The 27,942-nt window shown below is 46.9% G+C and overlaps 1 protein-coding gene across 3 annotated transcripts; it reads right to left on the bottom strand.

Moving 5' to 3' along the window:
- Nucleotides 1–303: 303 nt before the first annotated feature.
- Nucleotides 304–27,394, bottom strand: TMEM209 (transmembrane protein 209). 3 transcript variants are annotated; one of them, XM_087935370.1, is made up of 16 exons: nucleotides 26,941–27,042; nucleotides 26,756–26,807; nucleotides 23,789–23,928; nucleotides 21,189–21,247; nucleotides 18,887–19,018; nucleotides 16,874–17,112; nucleotides 12,819–13,023; nucleotides 10,940–11,115; nucleotides 9,089–9,160; nucleotides 8,703–8,799; nucleotides 7,117–7,242; nucleotides 6,094–6,191; nucleotides 4,755–4,869; nucleotides 2,520–2,617; nucleotides 1,062–1,135; nucleotides 304–814 (listed from the first exon to the last, which is right to left on the bottom strand). In XM_087935370.1, exons 3-16 carry the CDS (start codon nucleotides 23,923–23,925, stop codon nucleotides 760–762), a joined length of 1,683 nt encoding a protein of 560 aa, XP_087791496.1. In that variant the 5' UTR covers nucleotides 23,926–23,928; nucleotides 26,756–26,807; nucleotides 26,941–27,042; the 3' UTR covers nucleotides 304–759. The 3 variants fall into 3 exon arrangements, with proteins under 3 accessions (XP_087791496.1, XP_026578118.1, XP_026578119.1); XM_026722333.2 differs by lacking the exons at nucleotides 26,756–26,807; nucleotides 26,941–27,042 and adding an exon at nucleotides 27,352–27,394; XM_026722334.2 differs by lacking the exon at nucleotides 26,756–26,807 and having other exon boundaries at nucleotides 26,941–27,049.
- Between the last annotated feature and the right edge of the window lie 548 nt (nucleotides 27,395–27,942).

Genomic DNA, 27,942 nt, shown 5'->3' with positions numbered 1-27,942 from the left:
ATTCCTATTTTTTTTTTCCAGAATAAACTCTTGATAGAAGGACAGCATAAAGTTTGATTTTTTAAGAATCCTGCAAAGAAAAAACCACCCCAATCCTGTTCAAAAAAACAGACCTTTTAAAAAAAAGTTTTAAAGTAATGTTTAGGAGTGTTCTCAAAGCGAAACCGGATTCAAAACCCGGCTCAGGAAATAACCAATATTTTCACCTCAAACCACGCACACGGAGTCAGACAAACACATTACAACTTTTCTGTGCTAGTTGTCGAAAGCACCTACTTTTGTGAAAAGGAGAACGCAAACGGCACAGGATCCAGATTTTAATATATCTTTTTCGATTAGTGTTATTTAATGCATTGGTTGTAGAGAAGCAACAATCCTTAATATATTTAGGGACTCCGGATTCGATTCAAAAGTATGATTTGGGGTTTGGGCTCCAAATTGATCAATGGAAAAGGAGCAAACCAGATTTTTTTTTTTCAGGCTGACTTCCTCCAAATTTTTACCCAAAAAGCAGTTCTGTTCATCGAGTAAGAATTAAACATCCCTCCCGTTTAAAACTCCTGCTTAGAAACAGTATTTAAAATATGTCTTTTTTATCCCTGGACTCTTCCGTTGTTGTAAAACTAATAATAATAAAGCACCCCTTCTCTTTGTGTGGCCGTGAAATTCAAGGCAGTTACAATCTCAGAGCTAAATTCCCATCCTAGGGAAGGAATTTATCCTCTCGGAGTTAAAAAGAGTTCGTGGCTGGAAATTCAGCTAGTCTCCAAAAATCCAGAGAACGTTCACGCCGGATAATCCAAGGTTGACTCGCCTGCGAAGAAAAGGACATGAATAGATCGCAAAAATTCCGTTGGAATTTCACATTTATTTATATTTTTTGCTCTAGCTAGAAATGAACTGTGCTGAATAATGGAAAAATGAAGGTTTATGTGTTGACGTAGTTATAAATAGGACAACATTAGATCGAAGTAGCAACTTTCTTGGCCGTATTAATTATTAGAATAGATACAAGAATTTAGAAATGGCGGACAGGAACAGGTAAAGAGTATCCTACGTACCCAAGCATCCCCGATTCCTTGGTCTTTATGATGTACAGAAACATCAGCAAGGTGTGGAACAGGTTGTTTCTGCCCTAAACAGGAGGGACGAGGAGAAGGCAAACAGGTGAGAGCCTGGCCAGTTTACGCTTGCAACAAGGTGTGTCTTTTCCACACACACCCCGCTTCCCTTGTGCCTAGTTTTGTTTTTACCCAAAACTGTTTGGCTTTGCTGAAGAATGTCAAAAAGGGCGTCAGGGTTGAAGTCTACGCATCTTAAAATGGCCAAGGTTGAGAAACAATGCTATGGGTATGAGAGGAGGAGGAGGAGGAGGAGGAGGAGAGGAGGACTGTGGGGTCCTGAATACTCTCTGAGTTTGGGGGTTTTCTTACAGACGTTTCATGACCCAGCTGGGTAACGTCATCATGGCTAGAAGGGAGTAGGGTTTGTGGAGAGGAAGAGGAGGAGGAGGAGGAGGAGGAGGAGGAGGAGGAGGAGGAGGAGGGGAGGAGGAGGAGGAGGAGGAGGAGGAGGAGAGGACTGTGGGGTCCTGAGTGCTCTCTGAGTTTGAGGGTTTTCTTACAGACATTTCATGACCCAGCTGGGTAACATCCTCAGGGCTAGAAGGGAGGAGGGTTTGTGGAGAGGAGGAGGAGGAGGAGGAGGAGAGGAGGGGGAGGAGGAGGAGGAGGAGGAGGAGGAGGAGGACTGTGGGGTCCTGAGTGCTCTCTGAGTTTGAGGGTTTTCTTACAGACATTTCATGACCCAGCTGGGTAACATCCTCAGGGCTAGAAGGGAGGAGGATAACAACTGTGGGGCCCTTGATGCTCCCTGAACTTGGTTGTTTTCTTGCAGACATTTTATTACCCAACTAGGGAACAGCATCAGGGCTAGAAAGGGAGGAGGACTGTGAGGCCTTTGGGGCACTCTGAGCTTGGTAATTTTCTCGCAGACGTTTTATGAGCCAACTAGGTAACATCATCAATGTCAGAATGGAGTGGGGTTTGCAGACAGCAGGAGGAGGAGGAGGAGGAGGAGGAGGAGGAGAACAACGATTGTATGTCCTATGCTTTCTGAGCTTGCTGATTTTCTTGCAGACGTTTTGTGACCCAACTAGGGAACTTCACCAGTGTTAGGAGGGAATGGCATTTGTGGAGTGAAGGAGAAAAAGGGAAGGAGGGAGGAGAAAGAGAGGGGGAGGAGAAAGAGGACGGCTGTGGGGTCCTTAGTGCTCTCTGAGCTTGGCTGTTTTTCTCGCAGGCGTCTCGTGACCCAACTAGGTAATATCAGCAGCCAGAAGTTTCCCTCCTTCCTTCTAAGCACTGATGATATAACCTAGTTGGGTCACGAAACGTCTGCAAGAAAAACAACCAAGCTCAGAGAGCACCAAGGACCCCAAAGACGTATCAATCCCCCCTCCCCGTGATCAGCCACCACTCTGTCCTGGGAAAGTCAGAGAGAAGTTGCGATACTCCTACCTTAGGAAGATTGTAGACCTGTTGTTGATAAATTAGCTCATAATGGGGAGGATTGATGCTACTCTGGTAGACGCAGAACAAGTTCTCGTTCGACATATCTGCGAGTGAGAAGAATCGTATCTGGCCTCAGTTGAAAGCCCGATGAATCAAAGTTAAATGAAGTTCTATTGCAACATGGAACCAGATGCCATCTGGATCAGGGGGTCTCCAACCTTGGCGACTTTAAAGACTTGTGGACTTCAGCTCCCAGAATTCCTCAGCCAGCAAGTCTTAAAGTTGCCACGGTTGGAGACTCCTGATCTAAATTACTAACTGGTGGAGTCCAGCTGGTTATACATAAATGCTTGCTTCCAGCAAGGAGTTGTGTGCAAACCACCCCACTTATATCCTGTTCTCCCAGCTGCAACTAAGGAAAGGGATCAGGGCCTTTTCCTCTCCCGTAAGCCATCTTGCTCCCTTCTCCGTTCCTCCCTGCATGCCCTAGGATGAAGAGGGGACGAGGCCTGGGTCTTCCTCTGAATGCCCAGCCGGGCTCTGTCCTTCCCCAGTTTCCTCCACAGCCACCGGAGCCTCACTCCCACTCCCTGTGGCCTTACTAAGGCTTTGTAAAGTGGTACTAACCCTTCACACAATCTAATGATGTGCATTCAACAATTGTGGAATCCAGGCCTTCTAGGTACAACCGTTCATTTAATGACTGTTTGAAGTTGCAACGGCCCTGAAATAGGCTGTTATTCACACTTACGACCATTGCCACATCCCCGTGGCTGGGTGATCAAAATTCGGAGGCCTGGCAACCGATTCACATTTGTGACGGTTGCACATTCCCATATAAGTAATATCCAATATTTTTATTTCACGAGCTTCTCTTACTGCTTTATAACTACATCTAGTCCATTTTAATTTGTTTTAGTTTCTAACCACTGATAAAACAAATCCCATACCATGTAATATTCAGATTCTTCTCTTTAATTTCCAACGTTCGCCTACTCATTTCTGCACATTCAAATATTTCCTCAATTACTTTTCCTTCTATCGGTATCACTTTTCCAACACTGAGCAAATACAATTCTAGAAGCTGTTAATACATGTAGGATTAAATATGGTTTTTTTTTTCTTTATTGCAACCTTTGGGGACCATTCCTAATAAAAAAAATACCTCAGGTTTCAAATCTGTATGTTATTTGATCATTTTTTTTCCAACCGTATGTGTATTTTAATCCAATATCTTTTAGCTTCTGTGCAAGGCCACCACATATGGTAGTATGTTCCTGGTGTTTGATGACGCTTCCAGCCTTTGGCTAATTTATCTTTAAACGTTTTCGCTAGTTTTACTGGTGAACTGATTCATATTTGTGACGGTTACAGTGTTTCTCAGGGTCACACGATTCTCCTTTGGCGAACTTTTGATGAGGAAAAGTCAACGGAGGAAGCTGTCATGCCCCTGTTAGAATCTGACTCCAAGGGAGAGGAGGAACAGCCGACGGAGTGTGGGATTGTGGCTCTGGAAGTTGTGGAGGAAACTGGGGAAGGGCCCAGGCCGGCTGGCCATTCAAAGGAAGACCCAGGCCCACCCCCTCTTCATCCTAGGGCACTCAGGGAGGAGCGGATAAGGGAGAAACGTGAGTGGCGTGGTCTACGGGGGAGGAAGGGGCCCTGATCCCCTTCATGGGCTGCAGCTGGCATGGGCCAATGCTGGAAGCAAAGCGTGAAAAAAAATTATAGTCTGTCAGTTCTTGAGTTCTGGCGTCCTTCCCAGTGTGTGTATATTTCAAGATCTGTGGACGTCTTCAAGCCCTTATCCTGCCTTGTCTCATTAATTGCTTCAGTGTGGTCTGTGTGGTTGTTTTTTCTATTTATAATTTATATGTAAAGTTTGAACGGAATTTCTTCCTTTTCGCAACTGTTTGCCGGGGAGTTTTTTTTTCTCCAATCAATGATAATTGGACCTTGGAGGCCCCAAGTTGAAGGAATTAAAGGGACTTTTTACCTATTTGGGTGACTTTGTTGCTTTTGTATCCCACCCCGGGTCATCACAGAAGCCAGGTTTGCTTAACGACTGCACGATTCACTTAACGACCGCAGGGATTTGCTTAACAACAGCGGCGAAACTCCCGTAACCAACTGTCTTGCTTAGCAATAGAAATCAGGACGTTCTGAAAATCTGAAATTTGTGGTTCTTAAGTCGAAATTCTACCGTGTTTTTTTTTTTTAAAAAAGGACACCCGACATTACCTGGTTTATCAGGGGTTTGAATGAAATGCTGGGAGGTGAAGGTTTTCCCGTCGGGATACTTAGGATGGGGAGGCAGCCTGGAGTCGAGATACGTGCAGAATATGTGCATGAGGATCTGGAGAGAAAGAAGGGAAGTCCAGATTTAGCACCACGTCGGACATTTCAGAAACACACACGGTGAGTTCTAGTTCCACTTTAGGTGTGAAAGGCAGCTGGGCGACTTTGGGCCAATTGTCTGGAGACGGTGAATTTTAATTCTACCTTAGGTGTGAAAGTAGCTTGGTTGGTTTGGGGCTAATTAGCAGGAGCGAGTAAGTTTTAGTTCCACTTTAGGTGTGAAAGCCAGTGGCCAGTGGACTTTGGGCCAGTCACCGGGAGACGGTGAGTTCTAGTTCCGCCTTAGGCATGAAAGCTGTTTGGGTGACTCTGAGCCAATCACCAGGAGGCGGTGAGTTCTAGTTCCGCCTTAGGCATGAAAGCTCTTTGGGTGACTCTGAGCCAATCACCAGGAGGCGGTGAGTTCTAGTTCCGCCTTAGGCATGAAAGCTGTTTGGGTGACTCTGAGCCAATCACCAGGAGACGGTGAGTTCTAGTTCCGCCTTAGGCATGAAAGCTGTTTGGGTGACTCTGAGCCAATCACCAGGAGGCGGTGAGTTCTAGTTCCGCCTTAGGCATGAAAGCTGTTTGGGTGACTCTGAGCCAATCACCAGGAGGCGGTGAGTTCTAGTTCCACCTTAGGCATGAAAGCTGTTTGGGTGACTCTGAGCCAATCACCAGGAGACGGTGAGTTCTAGTTCCACCTTAGGCATGAAAGCTGTTTGGGTGACTCTGAGCCAATCACCAGGAGACGGTGAGTTCTAGTTCCGCCTTAGGCATGAAAGCTCTTTGGGTGACTCTGAGCCAATCACCAGGAGACGGTGAGTTCTAGTCCCGCCTTAGGCATGAAAGCTGTCCGGGTGACTCTGAGCCAATCACCAGGAGACGGTGAGTTCTAGTTCCGCCTTAGGCATGAAAGCTCTTTGGGTGACTCTGAGCCAATCACCAGGAGACGGTGAGTTCTAGTTCCACCTTAGGCATGAAAATTTGGCTGGGTGACTTTGGACCAATCGTTCTCTCTTTCAGCCCAGCCCACCTCACAGGGTTGTTGTTGTGGAGGAACGCAGGAGGAGGAAGACATGTTGTATATATTCACTGTCTTGTAAGTTATTTGTAAAAATAATAAAGACGGGATACAAATAACTCTGCAAGCCGACTTGCGGGGAACAGAAAAAGGGACAACGAATCGGATGCACCTGCTTTGACTGACTTAAGGCGGCTTTGGACCAGGTGGTGAACTTACTCCGGAGTCTGTGGGTAAATCGGTATCCCAGGTGCGTGCTTTGAAGTCTCCTCCTCGGTTCCACCGGAACGAACTCATGCACCCACCTTGGGAAAGCTCTGTCGGTTAGCAAAAAAAAAAAAACAATACTGTGAAGGGCCAACGTGGGGGAAATAAATTTTTTTTCCAGCTCTTTTTCATTTGTTTCACTGTCAGTTCTACTACAGGTAGTCCTCGGGTTACGGCAGCAATTGGGAAAGAGATTTATGTATTCATCGTATATCTGTAGGACTGGGAGTTCTAGTTCCGCCTTAGGCCTGAAAGCCAACTGGGTGACTTTGGACCAATCACCAGGTGACGGTGAGTTCCAGTCCTGCCTTAGGCATGAAAGCCAGCTGGGTGACTTTGGACCAATCACCAGGAGACAGGGAGTTCTAGTCCCACCTTAGCCACAAAAGCCAGCTGGGTGACTTTGAGACAGTCACCAGGAGGCTGGGAGTTCTAGTTCCATCTTAAGCATCAAAGCCATTTGGGTGACTTTGGGCCAATCACCAGGAGACAGTGAGTTCCAGTCCTGCCTTAGGCATGAAAGCTGGCTGGGTGACTTTGACACAATCACCAGGAGACAGGGAGTTCTAGTTCCATCTTAAGCATCAACGCCATTTGGGTGACTTTGGGCCAATCCCCAGGAGACAGTGAGTTCTAGTCTCACCTTAGGAAGGAAAGCCAATTAATTGACTCTGGGCCAATCCCCAGGAGATGGTGAGTTCTAGTCCTGCCTTAGACAGAAAAAGAGCTCATTAGGTTTCTTTGGGCCAATTCCCAGGAGACAGTGAGTTCTAGTCCTGCCTTAGGTATGAAAGCCGGCTGGGTGACTTTGGGCCTATCGCTCTCTCTCTCTCTCTCTCAGCCCAACCCGCCTCACAGGGCTGTCGCTGTGAGGAAAACAGGATGACTGCTGGGGGCTATTCGGTTACGTTCGCTGACTTGAACGATTCAGAGACCAACAATTAAAGGCAGGAGAGAAATAAAACAGTTATTCACCTTTGATCCTCTCGACTAAATATTCCTGGTTTGGGGTCAGGTCCAAGTATTGCACTATGGTGTTGAGGGTAGGAATAAGGGGTCCTTTCACCAAAGCTGCTTGCTTCAAGCTGCTCAGGCTGGCCTCTGCAAAAATGAAAAATAAACACGCACGCACGCATGCACACACACACACACACAGAGAAACTATTACCTTCGCCATCATCAAGAAAGTCCCCCAGTTTCGTGTCTCGGTAACAGTGGAGGACTTCCCTTTGCTCACGCGACAACCTCACACGTGGGAAGAGCAAGTAGCTGCGACCAAGAATTCTTGATTCTGCCGCGCAAAACGTTCAAGAGGCCTAAAAGTCTGTGGGAATCCATTCCTCCCCCCGTGCCATTCAAAGGGTGTCCGTCCCAAATTGCAAACCGCTGGTCATTTCCGAAAAATGGCAGAATAGAGGAACCCTTTGCCCCACTCGCGTGACTCTGAGGACACAGGTAAGCCTCCAAGCGGCCTCAACGGCTCACTAAAAGGATGCAAATGACCAGCGGTCTCAAAAGGAATATAAACCCTTCCATTCTCCACCTTCCAGTCAGAAGCTGAAGAAGCTTCTTGGAGGAGAAGGGAAACGTCTTCAAAAGAAAAACCAGAAAGTCCAGTTGCCTCTTGGGAAAAAAAAAAGAAAAGGGTACCAACAGGACAAGATTCAGCAGTCCATCTGCATTTAAAAGACAGCTGGCTGCCTAGGGAATTCTGGGAGTTTACAGTCTATCCACCTCCCACCCAGCAAGATGGAGAAGCGCCGGTTTAAAAAGCAGCCTTGCTGGCTGAGGAATTCTGGGAGTTGAAGTCCATCCATCTTCCATTAATGGAACTGTATAAAACATTCTATCATCATATGTTTTTCCCCCCGCTACAGAATTGACAACTTCAGAGGCTTCCAAGCTAGGAAAAGCCCTTTTCTCTAGAACGCTGCTACGTTCTAAGCTCGTTTTTAAAAATATTATGTTTCCCCCAAAATAAGACCCTGTCTTATATTTTTTTTTTGCCACAAAGAAAAGGCACCAGGTCTTATTTTGGGGGGAATGTCATCCACTGACTAATCTCTCACTTGTGTGCGTCGCTCCCAGTCTCCTTTTTGCTGTCCGAGGCCTTCAGGAACTACTTCTTCTGCGGCCGGCAAGGCTTTTCTGAAGGCCTCTGCAGCCTTCAGGATCGATCCAGAGCTTTGTTCTCAGCTCCAGAGGCCTTCGGGAAAGCCTTGCCGGCTGCAGAAGAAGAAATGGGCCGGCGAGGCAGGTGTCGGGGTCTGTGAGGCCTGGCTATAACTGTCCAAAGGGAAGTAGTAGGGCATCTCCACCCCAGCTTAATTTGTACCCATCCACTCTGGAGTGGGAGGGATCTTAATTAGGGCTTATTTTGGGGGGTAGGGCTTATAATTGGGTACATGTGTAAAAAAAAATCACGCTAGGACTTACTTTCAGGGTGGGTTGTGTTTTCGAGGAAGCAGGGTAAATTACAATTTTAATCCATATATTTTAGTTGGAGCACATGATTACGGACCAAAGTTTTTTGTTTTTTTTTTCCCGCAGAGTCACCGTACCTCCAATCTGTAGCTCTGGACACCCCATTCTCCGCAGCTGAGTGCTTACGGAGTCCATCTCTTGAACCAGCGGCACCAAAATCGTCTCGTTGACCCACTGTGGGATTCAAAAAGATTTGAGAGGTGGGAGGAGGGCGGGGGGAAAGGACAACAGAAGTTAGAAGGGCGACACGTTCTGGATGCTTTTCTAGGTTGCTATGTTTCACGAAGGGGGCCGGTTGTAAGGAGTGGACCAGGGGCACGTCGGGTCCAATGGCCCCTATTTAGCCTGAGTTCCCCCCTTCCCTAAGCTCCAACCTCAGAAGGGGATTTCCAGGGCTGTGTCACATTTGAACAGACACACACACACACACACAGACGCACCCGAGACCAAAAGCAAAACTCACATTTCTGAATTTGGCAGTCCAAGAATCCATGTGATCGAACAGCTGCCTGCTTGTTGAAACCCGTGCCCAGACCTGGCCAGGAAAAGACAAGACGTTTTGAAGTGTCTCTCTCTCTCATCTATCTATCCATCTATATCCACCCACCCACCCATCCACTCTTTATCTGTCATTGTCTATCCTCTTTCTGTCTACCTACCTCTATCATCTATCTATCTCTATATCTTCTCTATATCATCTATCATATCTCTTATCTATCATCTATCTAATCTATTTCTACCTATCATATCTATCTCTATCTCTCTTATCTCTATCATCTATGTATCTATCTTGTCTATCTATACCATGTATCTCATCTCTATCTCTATTTCTGTCATCTATCTATCTATCTATCTATCTATCTATCTATCTATCTATCTCTATTCATCCACCCACCCACTCTTTATCTGTCACTGTCTATCTTATCTATCATATCTATCTCTATCATCTATCTAGCTATATCTGTCATATCTATTTCTATCATCTATCTCTTATCTATCATCTATCTTCTCTATATCACCTATCATATCTACCTCTTATCATCTAATCTATTTCTACCTATATCTATCTCTATCTCTCTTATCTCTATCATCTATGTATCTATCTTGTCTATCTATACCATGTATCTCATCTCTATCTCTATTTCTGTCATCTATCTATCATCTATCTATCTATCTATCTATCTATCTATCTATCTATCTATCTATCTATCTATCTATCTATCTATCTACATCCACCCACCCACTCTTTATTTGTCACTGTCTGTCTTATCTATCATATCTATCTCTATCATCTATCTAGCTATATCTGTCATATCTATTTCTATCATCTATCTCTTATCTATCATCTATCTTCTCTATATCACCTATCATATCTACCTCTTATCATCTAATCTATTTCTACCTATATCTATCTCTATCTCTCTTATCTCTATCATCTATGTATCTATCTTGTCTAGCTATATCATGTATCTCATCTCTATCTCTATTTCTGTCATCTATCTATCTATCTATCTATCTATCTATCTATCTATCTATCTATCTATCTATCTATCTATCTATCTCTATCTATTCATCCACCCACCCACTCTTTATCTGTCACTGTCTATCTTATCTATCATATCTATCTCTATCATCTATCTAGCTATATCTATCATATCTATTTCTATCATCTATCATCTATCTCTTATCTATCATCTATCTAATCTTTATCTATCATATCTTTCTATCTCTGTCAACTATTAATCTACCTATCTCAAGGGTCTTCAAACTTGGCAAGTTTAAGGCTTGTGGACTTCAACTCCCAGAATTCCTGAGCTAACATTGGCTGGAGGAGGAATTCTGGGAATTGAAGTCCAAAAGTCTTAACGCTGTCAAGTTTGAAGACCCCTGTTCTATTTTATCTCTATTATCTATGTAGTTGTCTATCTTGTCTATCCATCTATCATCTTATTTCTATCAATATCTCTATCATCTCTGTCTGTCTCTATCTATCTATCTATCTATCTATCTATCTATCTATCTATCTATCTATCTATCTATCTATCTATCTCTATATTTAACTATCTTTGTATCTCTCTCTCTCTCATCTCTGGTTCAGTTTGAATGGGGGCGTCAGCTGGCTATCTCCAGATGTAGTTAATAGTAGGAACACAGTATACGCTTCCATTAACTCCACCAGCTGTAATTTACAGGTAGGTCCTCCACTTACAACGGTCCATTTAGTGTCCTTTTGAACTTAACACCTCTGAAAAAGTGGCTTATGACCATTTTTCATAACGGAGAACCAACAGCTTCCCATCGTGGTTTTTTTTACCTCTTCGGCAGCTTGCTTGGAACTCAGATCGGCTTCGTCCTTGTGAGCCGAGGGGGCCTGAGACCTGTAGGCCGGCTGGTACTGGAATTTCCGGAGCATCTGGGCGTAGTCAGCCATGGAGCGACCGTAGTTCCAAAAAGTTGGGCTGTTTGACGGAGAGCCGGAATCTGAACTGCCTGCAATGAGCCAAAGAAACTTGAGCAAAGCAGGTACTGGATCTTACTACAGCTGTTGTGGTTAGCCGGCAGCAGGTGTGGACGGCTGAGGAGAGCGAGGACTCAGGTGAGGGGCCAGGACCATGAGGGAGTGGACTGCTGCTTTCCGAGATTGTGGGGGCTGGCAGCAGCAATGATGAGGAGGTTCCTGAGGAGCCTGTGCCAAGTGCGTGTGCACGAAGGATTGCTCGGAGGAAAGAACAGTTACAACAGCACGGGGGACTCGGGAGTAAGGCTGCAAGGTGATGGCCCCTCCTTCAAGAAAATAAAAGCCAGCTGTGAAATTAACCTTCTTTGCAGAAGGCAAAGACGTTTTGAAACTCAGCCTCGTGGACATTACAGTTGGTATTTGAAGACTCTTGTAAACTATTTCTTATCTGTTATTTTTTTTTGTCGGACTTGAAAAACTTGGCCAGGCTCTTTCTCGTCAGAGCTTATTAGTTGGAAGCAGCCTTTGATCTGTGAAGAAACAGGGATTCTTAGCTGAAACATTAAAAGGTTGCGCTGCTGCCTTTGTCTTGGAACCAGGCTTGGGTCAGAACCACAGCCTCCTACGGCTGGGTGGCAAAGTCAGAGAGCCAGATTGAAGAGGTGGTGAAGATGGTGACTAGAAACTAGGAGACGGTGAGTTCTAGTCCCGCCTTAGGCACAAAACCCGGCTGGGTGACTGGGTTTATCACTCCAAGAGACTAGAACTCACTGACTCCTAGTAATTGGACCAATGATGCCCAACTGGCTTTCATTCCTAAGGTGGGACTAGAACTCCTGGTCTCCTGGTGACTGGCCTAAAGTCACCCAGTCAGCTTTCATGCCTAAGAAGGGACTAGAACTCCCAGGCTCCTAGTAACTGGACCAAATGTCACCCAGCTGACTGTCATGCCTAAGGGGAGGACTAGAACTCCCGGTGACTGGCCTAAAGTCACCCAGTCAGCTTTCACGCTTAAGGCGGGACTAGAACTCCTGGTCTCCTGGTGATTGGCACATAGTCACTCAGTCAGCTTTCATGCTTAAGGCGGGATTAGAACTCCCAGTCTCCTGGTGATTGGCACATAGTCACTCAGTCAGCTTTCATGCTTAAGGCGGGACTAGAACTCCCAGTCTCCTGGTGAATGGCACATAGTCACTCAGTCAGCTTTCATGCTTAAGGCGGGATTAGAACTCCTCAGTCTCCTGGTGATTGGCACACAGTCACTCAGTCAGCTTTCATGCTTAAGGCGGGATTAGAACTCCCAGTCTCCTGGTGATTGGCACATAGTCACTCAGTCAGCTTTCATGCTTAAGGCGGGATTAGAACTCCTCGTCTCCTGGTGATTGGCACAGTCACTCAGTCAGCTTTCATGCTTAAGGCGGGACTAGAACTCCCAGTCTCCTGGTGATTGGCACATAGTCACTCAGTCCGCTTTCATGCTTAAGGCGGGATTAGAATTCCCAGTCTCCTGGTGATTGGCACATAGTTACTCAGCTTTCATGCCTAAGGAGGGACTAGAACTCCCAGTCTTCCGGTGATTGGCCCAAAGTCACCCAGCCAGCTTTCACACTTAAAGCGGTACTAGAACTCACCATCTCCTGATTTCTAGACTGAGGCCTTAACCTATGGACCAGAAGACACACTGAACGGCAAGCAACTTATCTTCTGAGGAACTTCGGTGAAGGAAGCCACTCACCCAGCTGCACCCTGTGCTGTTTCTCCTCCTCGTTTCGAAGGAAGCTGTCGAGCGACTTCAAATCCATCATGTAGTCAGCTTTTCCCGTGGGAGAGTTGTAGACGGTGGGCGAGGAGCGATATCTGGCTCTCATCCCGCTGCTGTCCATGGGCCCGAGGCTAGCGGGGTACATCAAGGGACCCGGCGAAGGGCTGAAGGGCGGCACCTAAACGGGACGGAACGAAAAGCTGTAATTACCTATCGCAGGGGTGGCTAACCTTTTCGGGTTCCTGTGTCAAAAATTGCGCATAAGTGTGCTCGTGTTAGCGTGCGAGCACCCAGAATGCAATGTGTTCCCTGCGCACCCCCTTAGCTGCATTGCGCCTCACAGTTGATTTTTCGGCTGCTTTGAGGCCTTTTTCAGCCTCCCAGAGGCTTGGAAAAAGCCTCTGCGAGGCTTTTCAGGACCAATAATAGGCCTGTTTTGTCACTTCCGGTATTACAGTGAGGTAAGTTTGCCTGTGCTTGTGCGCCGGCACAAATGGCTCTGTGTGGCCACTTGTGGCACGCGGGCCATAGGTTCGCCATCACGGGCCTATCGGGAAGCCACCTTTTATTGACGTTCCTTCTCATACAGGTAGTCCTCGATTCGCGACCACAGTGGAGCCCCAAATTTCTGCCACTAAACGTGAAAGTTGCCATGTGAGTATTGCTTCCTTTTACCTTTCTTCCCGCGTGTCAACTCGTAAAACATTCCTATGCCTGTTTTCGAGTTGCCATAAACAAGGGGGGGGGGAGGAAATCTGAAGGGGCAGTATGGCAGGGGGTTGGACTGGATGACCTCCAAGGTCCCTTCCAACTCTGTTATTCTACGTTCTATTTTTTTTTATAAATAATTTTTATTCTGAGTTTCAAATTTTTTTTAAAAAAAGAAACATATTCTCAATTTTGCAGCATTGTCATAGTAGTATATATATCTATTAAGTGTCAATTAAGTTCATTTACTTCAAATGTATCTATAACTTATTTGCTAAATCCTTATTTGTATTGTTATTAAGTTACAATAGTTATTTATATTACTGTTATGTATATGTAAATAATGTAGTTGGGTTGACAGTATATAAACTACAAATATATATGCTTGTAGTTTGAAGGAAAAATACTGTATATTATGCTGTATTCTGGTTGGTTGATTATGCTACAAGCTGCCATAAGAGGGACCTATAGATCATGGTTTAATTCTCTTTCTCTTTTTCACTGATGATCTCTCTTGATACTAATACTTACTGATTACGGACTGATACTAACTAACTTTGTTTATTTTGATATTCTGTTGATATCGAAGGATATATGTTGTATTATGGTTTGATATCTGTCTGCTGTAAAAGACGTGAAACCAGTAAGACGACTTTATAACTGGATACTTCTGGACAGTTAAAAACGTGTATGACATGGACTGTTTATTGGACTGTGCTATTTCTTCAAGTAAACATTAATACCACTTGTTTAACTCTGTGTGACTGTATATCTACTCATAACTGTTCTCATAAACCGTTTCTGTGTGCATATCCTTTTTATATAAGGGTTACTCTGCGCATATCCTAACAATTACTTTACATGTATACATGTCTATATACATATTCGTCCTTTTCCCTATTTCTTTAATCATTTTCACTAAACATCTTTACTTGCTTTTTACTCAACCATTTGTGCCATATATTCCATAGGGTGAAGAAGTCCCCTTCTTCCTTGTTTTTTAAATATCATGGTTAATCTAATCATTTCTGCGCATTGGTGAATTTGATTGATTACTGCCAAATCTGTGGGAACCGTTGTCGATTTCCAGTTTTGAACAAATGCTATCCTGGCCGCTGTAATGATGTGTAATATTAAATGCTGATGCTTCTTGGGTCTGACATTCCCAATAAGAAGGTTTCTGGGTTAAACTTAAATATTTTGTTTTGTCAATTCTTCTAGCCGTGCCTGGATCTTAAGCCAGAACTATGTTCTAAGTACATTCCAGCATTATCTTAAAAAGTGCAGCCGTTTAAAACCAGAAGTACATTCCAACATTTATCTTACAAAGATTGTAGCTCGGCTGCCGGATCTTCTGCCCTTGAACATCCTTAATTGGAGAACGTGATTGATGACACACCCAGCCTGTGAATGCGCTTAATTGGAGAATCTGATTTATGACACACCCAGGCGGGAATGGGCGGGGGGAGACAGGGTCACAGGGGACTGTGAATTATGTATGTATGCCAGAGTTGGTTTAATGCCGGCATTTTGCTCCTACTAAATCTTTTGGATTCGTTTGAAGCTTGGCTCTGAGGCGCGTTAATTTAATTAGGGCAATCACCGGAACCCTGACATCACGGTTGTTAAGTGAATCTGGCTCACTGCAACCATCATAAATGCGAGTCGACGCGTCTGAATTTTATTCACGGGATGAGGCGGATGCTGCAATGGTCGTAGGTGTGAAAAACTATCGTTACGTTGCTTTTCTCGGTGCCGTAGCTTCGGTCACTAAATGAACTGTTGCAAATAGAGGACCACTTGCATACAATAGAAGGAAAATATGGAAATGCAGATGGGAGGAAAAAAAGGGGAAGAGTAAGACCTTCAGATTTCAAGGGTCTCAGTCTCGCTCAGCAACAGAGTTTCCGATCCCAATTCTGGTCGTATGACGAGGAACTACTTGTAAATGAAACCATAGTAAATGTCTATGGACATTTGTCCCAAAGGCGCATTTTTTTTCAGGCAACTGGACTTTCTTGTTTTTTTTTCTTTGGAAGATGTTTTGCTTCTCATCCAAGAAGCTTCCTCAGTTCTGAATGGATGATGAGCAATGGACAGATTGATACTCCTTGCAGACAGCTGGTCATTTGCATCCTTTTTAGAGAGACATTGAGGCCAGTTGGAGGGCACAGGGAGGGCAAAGATAAACCTCCAAGTGGCCTCAACGACCCTCTCAAAGGATGCAAATGACCAGCTGTCTGCAAGGAGTGTCAGTCCCTCCGTTCCCCACCATTCAGTCCGAGCCGAGGAAGTTTCTTGGGTGAGAAGCAAAACGTCTTCAAAAGAAAAAACAAGAAATGTCCAGTTGCTTCCCGAAAAAAAGCACTTTTGGGACAACCACGGCATGGAGGACTGAGAATCTCTACAGGCTTTTAGTTATACAACTTGGGATCAACGCCCGTTGAGTGGTGTGGGAGTAGGAATTGATTTCCAGAGGAAGAATTGAAGACTGCAGGAATCATTTGCGCCCCTCAGGTGATCCTGAGAACACGAATAAACCTCCAAGTGGCCTTAATGACCCTCTAAAAGGGTGCAAATGACCAGCTGCCTGCAAGGAGGATCAATCCTTCCATTCCCCACCATCCGGTCAGAAGGTGCCACACCCATTTGCCCCACTCAGGTGACCCTGAAGACACAGGTAAACCTTCAAAGTGGCCTCAATGTCTCTCTAAAAAGGATGCAAATGACCAGCTTTGTCTGCAAGGAGTATCAATCCTTCCATTCCCCACCATCCGGTCAGAGTTGAAGAAGCTTCTTGGATGAGAAGGGAAATGTCTTCAAAGAAAAAGGAGAAAAAAAACCAAGAGAAGTCCAGTTGCCTCTCTTTGGGAGAACCGTCAAGAGTTCTCTGGAATAGGGTTTAGTAACGAGGTCAGACAATGAGAGCTGAATTGAAGGCTGAGAGAATCTGGGCCTGGTTTAATCTCTGTTCTGTGCTCAGCTCTCAAGTGAAAGAGAAACTAACTTGCTTACTACGCCTGCTGAACTAAAGTGAAGCTGAGGTCTATTTCCGAGCTCCTGAGTTGCTGCTGAAGCTCTGAACCTCTAACATGTCTGCTTCTGTTTGAGTTTGGAGAAAGTCTACGACTGGTACTGTAAAATTCACTTTACGTGTTTATAAAGAAGTTAAACGAAGCCTCAGCCTCAGCCTCAGCCCCAGCCTCAGCCTCAGCCTCAGCCTCAGCCTCAGCCTCAGCTGCGTTTCCTTTTCTGGCGCTGAATTTCCACTGCAATGCTCCGAGCAAGAACCACAGCTAATAAATCCTTAGCTCTCTTACCTTACTATAGCTGCTTCCTGGGGAGTAACTGGCCGCCGTGCCGTAGGACCCACTGCTTCCCGACAAGGCCTGCAGCTGAGGGCTGTAACCGGAGATGCAGCCCGTGGCGAATTTGGGGCTGGTGCTGGGGGAGCGGGATGGGCTGTAGCTCAGGACGCTCTGCCCCTGGATGGGAGGGGAGGGCGGCGAAGGGGGCGTCTTCCTGGGCATCAACTCCCGGGGCGGCGTAGTCTGGACCGCTGGAATGAAAATCCCATTATGGAAGGTTGAAGAAAGAACAGCACGCGGACAAACGAGACAAATTATAATTGTTGGTGTGTGTGTGTGTGGGGGGGAATAAAAAATTAAAAGTTTCTGAAGGAAGGCAGAGCAGAAACGTTGGAGGCGATTAAGAAACGTGGAATTTCAAGGACAGGTCGTCCTCGACTTACAAGGGTTTATTTAGTGGCCGTTCAAAGTTACGACGGCATCGAAAATTAAGTGACTTGATGGTCGGGGTTTTTTTTTGCTTTTGTGTTTACACTTACGACCCTTGCATAGTCGCGTGCTCAAAAGTCAGACCCTTGGCAACGTGTTCCTCTTTCAGTCAAGGAGAATAGAGCTGGAAGGGAACTTTGGAGGTCAAGTAGTCCAACCCCCACCTCGGGCAGGAGGCTCGATACCAGCGATGGCGAACCTTTTTCAGCACCGAGGGCCCAAACCGGAAAGTGTGTGCATGCCCGTGTGTGCTGGAGTGCCGGAAAGCCAGCTGGCCTGTTTTGGGCCATTTTGGGGGGACGTTTTCTGGACTGTTTTCCAGGCAATTTCAGGATGTTTTGGAGGCCATTTTCAGGCTGTTTTCTAGACCATTTCAGGCCATTTTTGGCCGGAAAAAAGGCCTGAAAACCACCTGGAAAACGACCTGGAAAAGGCCTGAAAAAGGCCCCAAAATGGCCGTTTTGGGGGCTGTTTCCCGATGCTCCGGCGCCTGCAAGGACCAGCTGGCCGGCGCACATTTGCTTGCCAGAAACCAGAAGAGCGGCTGGCAACGGCGCCCACGCCCACAGAAAGGGCTCCGCGTGCCACCTCTGACACACGTGCCACAGGTTCGCCATCCCAGCCTTGTACCATTTCAGAGAAGGGACTGTCCAGGCTCTTCTTAAAAAACCTCCAGGGATGGAGCCCCCATAACTTCTAGAGGCAAGTCCCATCCCATTGGTCACGGGATGCAAAATTCAGACGCTGGCAACCAGTTCATATTTACAATGGTCGCGGCGTGCCGGGGTCAGGTTATCTGCTCTTGTCGTGCGCCTGGTGGAGACTGACTCTGAGGGAGAGGAGGAACAGCCGACAGGGAGTGGAAGGGTGGCTCCGGAGGTTGTGGAGGAGGCTGGGGAAGGGCAGAGGCCAGCTGGGCAGTCAGAGGAGGACCCGGGCCCATCCTCTCTCCATCCTAGGGCACGCAGGGAGGAGTGGATAAGGGAGAAATGTGAGTGGCCTGGTCTACGGGGGGAGGTAAAGGCCCTGATCCCCTTCATGGGCTGCAGCTGTGACAACTGAATAAGTACTGGCGAACGCTGCAAACAAAGAATGTAAATATTTCTAGTTTATGGTTCCTTTCTGCGTTTGGCGTCCTTCCCAGTGTGTGTTAGATGTGGACATCCTCCAGTCCTTTATCTTGTCTGGTTTGTGTTGCTTTTTTCCTTCTTCGTGTAACTGTTTGTGTGGGAGTGTTTTTTGTCTTCCGTCAAAAGATATTCGGAGCTTGGAAGCAAACTGAGCGAATAAAAGGGGCTTCACTTGCTTTCTGTGACTCTGTTTTGTATCCCACCCTGGGCCAGCACACCTCTTGTGACCTCCTGACCGGCGAAGTCACTGGAGAAGCCGCATTCGCTGAACGGCCGTGTTGCTAGCTTAACCAATGCAGTGATTCACTCAACAACAGGCTGGCTGGGGAACTCTGGGAGTTGAAGTCCACGAGTCTTAAAGTGGCCGAGGTTAGATGAAAAAAGAACAAAGCCAAACAGGCCCCACCTGCGTTCTGCAACCCCAGCAGGGACTGTTGTCCAGGACTCATAACTAGGCTGGTGGGAGCCATGGTATACTTGAAGTACCTCCAGAAATCGAATAAGGCGTTGAGGCTGAACAAAGAAGCAAACCCAAGTTCTAGAAGTGGAAACAAAACAAAACACGAAATTACAGTGAAGCGTTAAAAAGAAAAAATAGATCAGTTTGGTTGGGGATGGAAGGAAAATGCATTGTTAAGATAAGGTTGTGGGGTCTTCGGTGCTCTCCAAGTTTGGTGGGTTTTTTGCTAGGCGTTTCATGATCCAGTTAAGTAACACCATCAATGCAAGAGGGAGAAAGGACAAGGGGAAGAAAGGGAGAGAAGGAGGAGGAGGAGGAGGAGGAGGAGGAGGAGGAGGAGGAGGAGGAGAAGAAGAAGAGGAATAGAAGGGAGGAGGAGAAGGAGGAGAAGGAGAAAGAAGAGAAGAGGAGGAGGAGGAGGAGGAGGAATGAGGAGGAGGAGGAGGAGAAGAAGAGGAATAGAAGGAGGAGGAGGAGGAGGAGGAGGAGGAGGAGAAGAGAGAGAAGAGGAGGAGGAGGGAGGAGGAGGAGGAAGAAGGGAGGAGGAGGAGGAGGGAGGAGGAGGAGGAGGAGGAGGAGGAGGAGGAGGAGGAGGAGGAGGAGGAGGGAGGAGGAGGAGGAGAAGAAGAAGAAGAAGAAGAAGAAGAAGAAGAAGAAGAAGAAGAAGAAGAAGAAGAAGAAGAAGAAGAAGAAGAAGAAGAAGAAACAGCAGCAGCAGCAACCGTGGGGTCCTTGGTGCTCTCTGAGCTGGGTGGTTTCCTTGGAGATATTTAATTACCCAACTAGATAACACCATCAGTGCTAGAAAGAAGTGAGGTTTGTAGAGGAGGTGGACTGTGGGAAAAAGAAGAAGGGGGAAAAGGAGGGGAAGATGAAGATGACAATGATGAAGGAGAAGGAGAAGAAGAAGAGGAAGGAGAAGGAGGGGAAGAAAAAGGAGAAGGAGGAGGGGAGGAGAGAGGAAGAAGAATGGAGGAGACGCTTCATGACCCAACTAGGTACCATCATCAAAGGGAAAAGGAGGAGGAAGAGGAAGAGTTTTCTTACATGACCCGACTAGTTAATATTATCAGTGCTAGAAGGGGATGGGGCTTGTGTCGAAGAGGAGAAGGAGAAGAGGAGGGAAGAGGGTGAGGAGAAAGGAGTAGGAAGGGAAGGAAGGAGGAGGAGAAGGAAGGAAGGGGAAGGACTGTGAGGTCCTTCTGGTCCTCTGAACTTGGTTGTTTTCTTGCAGACATTTCATGACCCAAGTAGGGAACATGACAGAAGTAGAGGAGGAGGTTAAGTTCTGTGTATATATTGGTGGCTTGCCCTGCCAAGGTTGGTGGGAGGGTCCTTGAGGGTCCCTTGACAAAGCTGTTGCTTATGGTTCAATGGTTCATTTGAACTGGTAGTCCCTCGATCGGGGTATTGTTTACACCTCGGTGTTAATCTCTGCTTATCGGGACCTTGTTTGCTGGTGAGGCGGTTCAACCCTGAGCTACAAATATTATTTTCTCCGGCTGCGAGGTGAGGTTAGTAGAAAGTCTGTGGAGACTCTCCATCCTCCAGGTTCATAGCTGTCCCAAAGGTGCTTTGAGGCAACTGGACTGTCTGCTTTTTCCTTTTAAAGACGTTTCGCTTCTCCTCCAAGAAGCTTCTTCAGCTCTGACCGGATGGTGGGGAAAGGAAGGATTGACACTCCTTGCAGACAGCTGGTCATTTGCGTCCTTTTTAGAGAGACGTTGAGGCCACTTGGTCTGTGTCCTCAAGGTCACCTGAGTGGTGCAAAGGAGCTTGGAGCAAAAGGACTGTGCAATTCCAAGAAGGCTGCGCATCCCTTTGCGCCACTCAGATGACCCTTAAGACAGATAAACCCCCCAAGTGGCCTCAATGACTTTGCTAAAAGGATGCAAATGACCAGCTTTGCCTGCAAGGAAGATAAATCCTTCTACTCCCTACCAGCCGGTCAAGAGTTGAAGAAACTTCTTGGATGAGAAGCGAAACGTCTTCACAAAGAAAAAGCTAGCAGAAAGGGAATTTCGCCAGAAAACGCAGAGGGAACTTCAGGCTACCAGGTGTGTAACTAAAGTTAACACGTCAGGCCAAGCGTAATAAGGATGGAAGGTAGCAACATGGAAAGGAAGTCTTCAAACACAGCAACAGAGGACTGGCAACTTGCTTAAAACAAACGAACAGACAAACAAGAGACAAAGGCAGATATCTTAAGGCACTGAAATTAACCCTCGTTTTCTTGCGGGATACTTACCTACATACCAGACGATCCAGCACGAAATATTGTAATAGGAACTTATCAGTTTTCCAGACCTAAGAGAAGAGAAAGGCACAGGTTGGCATTCTTATTTCTGTTTTTCAGACTTTCACAATGCCATAAGATAGCCCTTGACTTATGACAATGGAGACCCAAATTTCTGTCGCTAAACAAGGCGGTTATTAAGGGAATTGTGTCAAATTGATGGCCTGTGTTGTTTTTTTTAACCGCCATTACGAAGCACAAATAGCTATACAGTTGTTTAATGAATTAGATGGTCATTCCTTCATGGATAGAGCCCTAGTTTTGATTATGTGACCTTGGGGATGGCTGGGATAGTCGTAAGTGTGAGGACTGGTGGTAAGTCACCTTTTTTTCCCCCTGGTGTTGTTGTTAACTTCAAACAATAAATGGTTGTTAGCCAGAAAACACAGGTAGTCCTTGACTTATAACCCATACTGGACCCCCTTTTCAAAAGTTAAATAAAAGCAAAACCTTTTTTTTCTTCCAAGAAAAAAAAAAAAAAAAAACATTCACAAAAAACCCCCCCCCCCCCCCCCCCCCCCCTCACCCAAACCCCCCAAACCCCCCAAAAACACAAAAAAAAAAAAAAAAAAAACCCAAACCCCAAAAAAAACCACCCTCAAAAAAAAACCGGAAAACCCCCCCCCTCCCCACCCCAAAACCCCCCCCCCCCCCCCCCCCCCCCCCCCCAAAACCCCCCTCCCCCCCCCCCCCCCCCCCCCCCCCCCCCCCCCAAAAAAAAAAAAAAAAAACAAAAAAAAAAAAAAAAACCCCCCTTTTTCCCCCCCCCCCCCCCCCCCCCCCCCCCCCCCCCCCAAACCCCCCCCCCCCCCCCCCCCCCCCCCCTTTTTCTTTTTAAGGGAATTGCCCCCTTTGTTGCACCTTAATGAAAAGGACTGGGAGTGACAGGATAGCAGCGTTCCAGTATCTCAGGGACAGCCCTAAAGAAGAGGGAGTCAAACTATTCTCCAAAGCCCCTGAGGGCAGGACAAGAAGCAAAGGATGGAAACTGATCAAGGAGAGAAGCAACTTAGAACTAAGGAGAAATTTCCTAACCATGAGAACAATTAACCAGAGGAACAACTTGCCACTAGAGGTTGTGGATGCTCCAACATTTTTGAGGAAGAGCAACCATTAGCCTGGAATGGTCTAGGGCAGGGGTCCCCAACCACCGGTCCCCGGACCGGTACCGGTCCATGGAACAATTTCTTCCGGGCCGCCGGTTTGCTGGGCGCCGCCATCTTGTTTTGATGAAAAAGTGCTTCCGGTGAGCTTTTCCGGGTAGAAAGCGGCGTTTGGGGGCTGAAAGAATCCTCGCGCCTTAGTTTCATCGAAGGGGGGGCGGTGGCTTCGAACAAAACTAAGGCGCGAGGATTCTTTCAGCATGCATGGCAAGGCGAGCCGAGCGACCGTCCCGAGGCCGTCGCGAAGCCCATCGACACAGGTACAAAGGAGGAGTTGAAGGTGGCGGGGAGATGTGGGGGACGGCTGGCTGGCCAGTCGCTCGGCTCGCCTTGTCATGCGTGCTGATGCCAGTACCGGCCGCAGATGATTTTGTGATGCCGGTACCGGGCCGCGGCACAAAAAATGTTGGGGGCCACTGGTCTAGGGTAGTGTTGGTGAACCTTTTCGGCATCGAGTGCTGAAATGGGAGCATGGGAGCGCATGTGTACACCAGAAACTGAAAGAGCAGCATCCGTGCTCTGGGAAGCCGAGCTTCCGGTTTCTGGCGCTCCCGCGTGCATGAAGTAACAACCAGCCGACGCGCATGTGCTCCCCAGAAACCGTAAGAGCAACAAGAGACGGCTGATTTGCTTGGAGAGAAGGCTCTGCATGGCACTTCCAGCATGTGTGGCAGCCATGCCCTTGTCGGAATCTGACTCTGAGGGGGAGATTGAGCAGCTGACAGGGAGTGGGAGTGTGGCTCCGGGGTGGCTGTGGAGGAAACTGGGGAAGGGCACAGCCCGGCTGGGCCTTCGGAGGAAGGCCCAGGGCTACCCCCCTCTTCATCCTAGGGCAGGCAGGGAAAAATGGAGAAGGGAGCAAGGTGGATTATGGGAGAGAAAAAGGCCCTGATCCCTTTCATTAGTTGCAACTGGGAGAACAGGATATAAATGGGGCGTTTGCATATAGCTCCTTGCTGGAAGCAAAGCGTGTATTATCTTTGTCAGGCTTATCTGGGTCTTAGCGTCCTCCCAACTGTGGGTGCTGCGTTATCTTTGAAAGTCTGCAATTTTGGTTTGTGGTTTGTGTTGGTTTTCTAAATTTCTAATAATCTTTACTTTGGGTTTAGACTGCATTTCTGCCCTTCATAGACTGTTTTTTTGGAGATTTTGATCTCCAGCCAAGGATAATTGGACATTGGGGGCCAAGTTGGAGGCAATAAAGGGAATTTATTCTACGTTGGTGACTTTTGTTATTTTTGTGTCACACCCTGGGTCGTCACAAAGGCGTAGGTTCACCATGACGGGTCTAGGGTCTCCCGCTTCAGCAGGGGGCTGGACTAGAAAGCCTCCAGGGTCCCTTGCAACTCTGTTGTTCTGTTATTCAGTCAAGCAAGCTCTCCAGCTTACATTTCCGTGTAGATCATGCCAGCGAGTGACAGGTTGAGAAACCCCCAGACCAAAAGGACTTTTCTGGCTTCCGTTTCCTTCCTCATCTTGATGGTTCTGTCAATCAGGGACTCGGATGGATTTCGTTCCCCCTGCATTGTCTAGAAAGAACAGGAAGAGAACATAAATGGTTATTCCTTCCATTCGTATGCCGTCCCTTTGAGTACAGGTAGTCCCCGACTTACAATACATTTATTATTATTTGATAATAATTATTTGAAGCTACAACGGGATGGAAAAGTAGGGACTTAGTGTTAGGGATACACCCTAGCAGAATCTGCACGGCAGTCAGGCAGGCAGGCAAAGTATGTGAGATAAACGTTTTTGTAGCTTACACTCAGTAAAACAGATACACTGTGCTAGTAAAATAGTTTATTCCAGTAAGAGTTTTAGCATAGTCACACAGTCCATATATCATTCAGTAATTCAGTCCTTCCGGGGATTATTCAGTTGCAAAGTCCAATGTCGAAAAAGAGGTCAGTAAACTTACAAATATCAGTCCAGTAATATATCTCCTTGCAGTAGAGATATGAAGAAGTCAAACCTCCTTTCTTCCTTTGACCTTCAAAAACTCAGCAGCAGGGAACACGCAGTTAGCAAACCATCAATCCAGCAATCGTCAGCAATCCAGCAGGTTCTCTTGCTCCCTCTTATGGCAGTTTCTCAACCGCACCCAAAATTACATGCTTTGCAGTTTAAAGTGACACACACTTAAACTTACTATCATAGTTTATTTATATTATTTTACCCAAACTACATTAGGTAACCTTGTTATTCCTAACACTTAGGACTGTTTTTCACTCTTATGACCGTTACAGCCTCTCCATGATCTATTCTGACCTCAGCTTCCCCAAAAAGGACTAAGTGGACTCTTTGTCCTGGTAAAACCCCCTTTTATGAAACAAAGGTGAATTTCTTGCATTCACCTTCAGCCAAAGGCCTGGCCAACAGTCTTTCAAGGGTGTAATGAGGAGCAGCACAGACCTCATCTAGCTTGGAGAGCTCCCAAGTAAACATTCCCAAACGCAGTGCTGACAAGGAAGGACTCGGCACAGAGACTCTGAGATGCACCGACAGGTCTTCCCACGGCTGCAATGAACGAATGGTTTCCTGCAAAAGCCCCCTCCCCTTTTGCTCCTCTTTTAATCCCTATGGGAGGGGCCATTCACCATCCACCTGTGGCCTTACTCCCTTGTTCCTTAGCTGTTCCCTTCTTCTGGCAGCTCTGTGCATGCGCACGCTGGGAACAGGCTCCAGCTGTTCTTCTTCCCCACTGATCTCTGACTCCGAAGGCAGCCGATAACTGTCGGATGGCCCTGGCCCCATCTCTGCCTCGTGTTCCTTAGTTGTTCCCTTCTTCTGGCAGCTCTGCACATGTGCACACTTGGAGCAGGCTACAGCTGTTCTTCTGCCCCACTGAACTCTGAAGGCAGCTGATAACTGTCGGACGGCCCTGGCCCCATCTCTACCTCCGACGCAGAACCTTCGTCAGAGCCTTCCTCAGCCTCCAGAACTGGCCCAGGTTCCTCCCCAACTTCCTCACTCTCCGAGTCTGCTGCCAGCTCCACTAGCCAGTGGTGGGCCACAACACGATCATCGGATCAAAATTCAGATGCTTGGCAACGGACTTATAATTATGACGGTCACAGTGCCCCTGGGGTTTATAGGGATCCCCTTTTGCAACCGCCTGATCAGCCAAGCGTTGGGGGACAAAAGAGAAACAGAAGTTAGAAGAGTGACATGTTCTGTATTTACTGTAGGGAATCCTCTTAGTGACAGTTCGAAGTTACAAGAGTATTGAAAAAAGTGACTTACGATTTTTCACACTTACCACCATTGCCGCATCCCTACAATCATGTGATTTACATTCGGATGCTTGGCAATGGACTCATATTTACAATGGTTGTAGCATCCCCCGATGGGTCACATGATTCCCCTTTTGCTCCCTTCTGACAAAAAAAATCAAGGGTGAAGCCAGATTCACGTAACATTCACTTAAGAACTCTGACAAGAAAGTTCATAAAACGGGACACAATTCACTTAACTGCCTCGCTTGGCAACCAAAATTTTCAGGCTCAGTTGTGGGTCGTAAGTAGGTGAGTTACCTGTACTTCCTTTTTGTAGAAACCCTGTTTTGCATCAGATTCACTTAACAACCGGGCTACAATCGCAGCGATTCACTTCACCGCCATGTGCGAATAGGTGGCAATATAAATTTTCTAAATAACAATAAATCTATCTATATAAAAGTAAAATTCCACTCATGCATCATCACAAAATCTCCAGGACCGTACGTAAAAGCCTACAAACTTGAAATTTGGCACGTAGGTTCCTCTTGGCTTCTAATGGCTCACTAAGAAAGGATTTTTTGAAATGGCAATCAGAGCATTTAGAGTATTTCCATTATTATTATTATTATTATTATTATATTATTATTATTATTACGCTCTGATGCTAAGGAGTTCTACTCCCCTGTCCCCACCTGAAATCTCTTCCCAAATGCAAAACACAAACAGAGGAATCTCAGTCTCAGTTTCACAGCAGCAACCAACTTTAGTGCAGAACAGTTGAGCCAAGCCATGCACAGCCTCCTTACTGTCTCCTCCTTGCTCACACAGCAAATACTGTTTCAATTCCCGAACAGCCCTCAACTCACACACACACACACTGACAGGATGCTAGCCAGATGAATACCACGGATGCTGGTAGGCAGAGGCAGAATTTCAACCACCACCACCCCGCCCCTCTTATTTCCCTCCCCCCAACACTAAGCCCCACCACATAGTTTCGTAGTGGGTATCGAGCTAGTAAATAAATAAATCACCAACGTGGCGGGAATAGTTGCAAAAGTGGAGCAGCCTCACTTTAACAAACTTCATACTTAACAACATAAATCGGGCTCCATCGTGGTGGTAAGTTGAGGACTACCTGGGTTTGAGAGCGTTTCCCCTAAGTTGGGATCAACAGCGCCATCGTGAGGCTGCCCAGGGAAAAATCAATGAAATGAATGAATGAATGAATGAATTGTTATCTGAGTCAACGGGGAGGGGTTCCCTGTCCCCCCCTCCCTCCGCACGCTCAGCCCCACAAAACCTAACCACCATTGTGCCTACCCCACATTCACACGTTGCGCGCACGAAGATGCCAGATCTGACCCAAGCGTGCCATTTCCCGCTGCAAAGGCAAAACGCGGCGGCGCGTTTAGATGACGCAGGGCAGAATCGGGAGGACGCCTTTTAAGCGCGGCGTTGGGAAACGACGCCGTGGCGCGAGGGATCCTGGGAGTCGTGGTCCAACTCCTCTCGCGGGCGCCATATTGGGAGGCGGGGCTTCACGTGGATTAGCTTCTTCAACCTCGTGGTGCCGGTCGGAGGGGGCTGCGGGGCTAGGACATTCCCCCCCACTTCTACACACATATGTCAAAACGGAGCGGAAAGAGCATGCGCACTCCCGATAACATTGGAGAAAAAAGACAATCAAGCGACCCAGCCCCCCAATTATCCCGCACCCTTCCACTCGCTTACCAGCACGGATTCGCCTTCTTTGCCCGAACTGCGCCTGCGCAGCGAGATTTTCCTTCCTTCCCCCACCCCACTCTTACGGGCAAGCGAGGAACGAGGACGCCGCGGCGAAGGCGGGCTTTGTGGTCGAGGCGACGGGCGCTTAAAGAGATGATTTGTGGCCGTCCTCGTGATCACCGCCGATTGGTCGAGCCTCTCTGACGTTTTGGCGGGAGAATTTGAAAGGATCAAATGCCTGCTGGGTTTGAGGCGATTTTTCTGATTTCCTCAAAATGTTTTATGAGGCGCTGAGTTTGGGATCTTAGCTGGGTTCCAAGAGGAATCCACCCTTGTGATAGATCTTCAAGGAGTAGAATGCAAGCACAAAAGAAATAAACCCTGGCTTGTCCAACCATGATAGCATTCATACAATATCTGTCAAGCCATCAATCCAGTTAAGGTTTACAATCACCAACTGGGTTTACTCAGACATGCCTTGTCTAACCATGATAATATTCACACAGTTCTAAAGTTCTGTCAATCCAATGGTGATTTACAACAAGCTGTGTTCACAAAGGACCTTAACCCTGGCTTCTTTAACAATATCATTCAGGC

This window comes from Pseudonaja textilis, chromosome 5 (assembly GCF_049901715.1).
Source record: "Pseudonaja textilis isolate UNSWEBS1 chromosome 5, rPseTex1.2, whole genome shotgun sequence".
Taxonomy (NCBI): Eukaryota; Metazoa; Chordata; class Lepidosauria; order Squamata; family Elapidae; genus Pseudonaja; species Pseudonaja textilis.
This window is presented reverse-complemented; position numbering and strand designations above follow the sequence as displayed.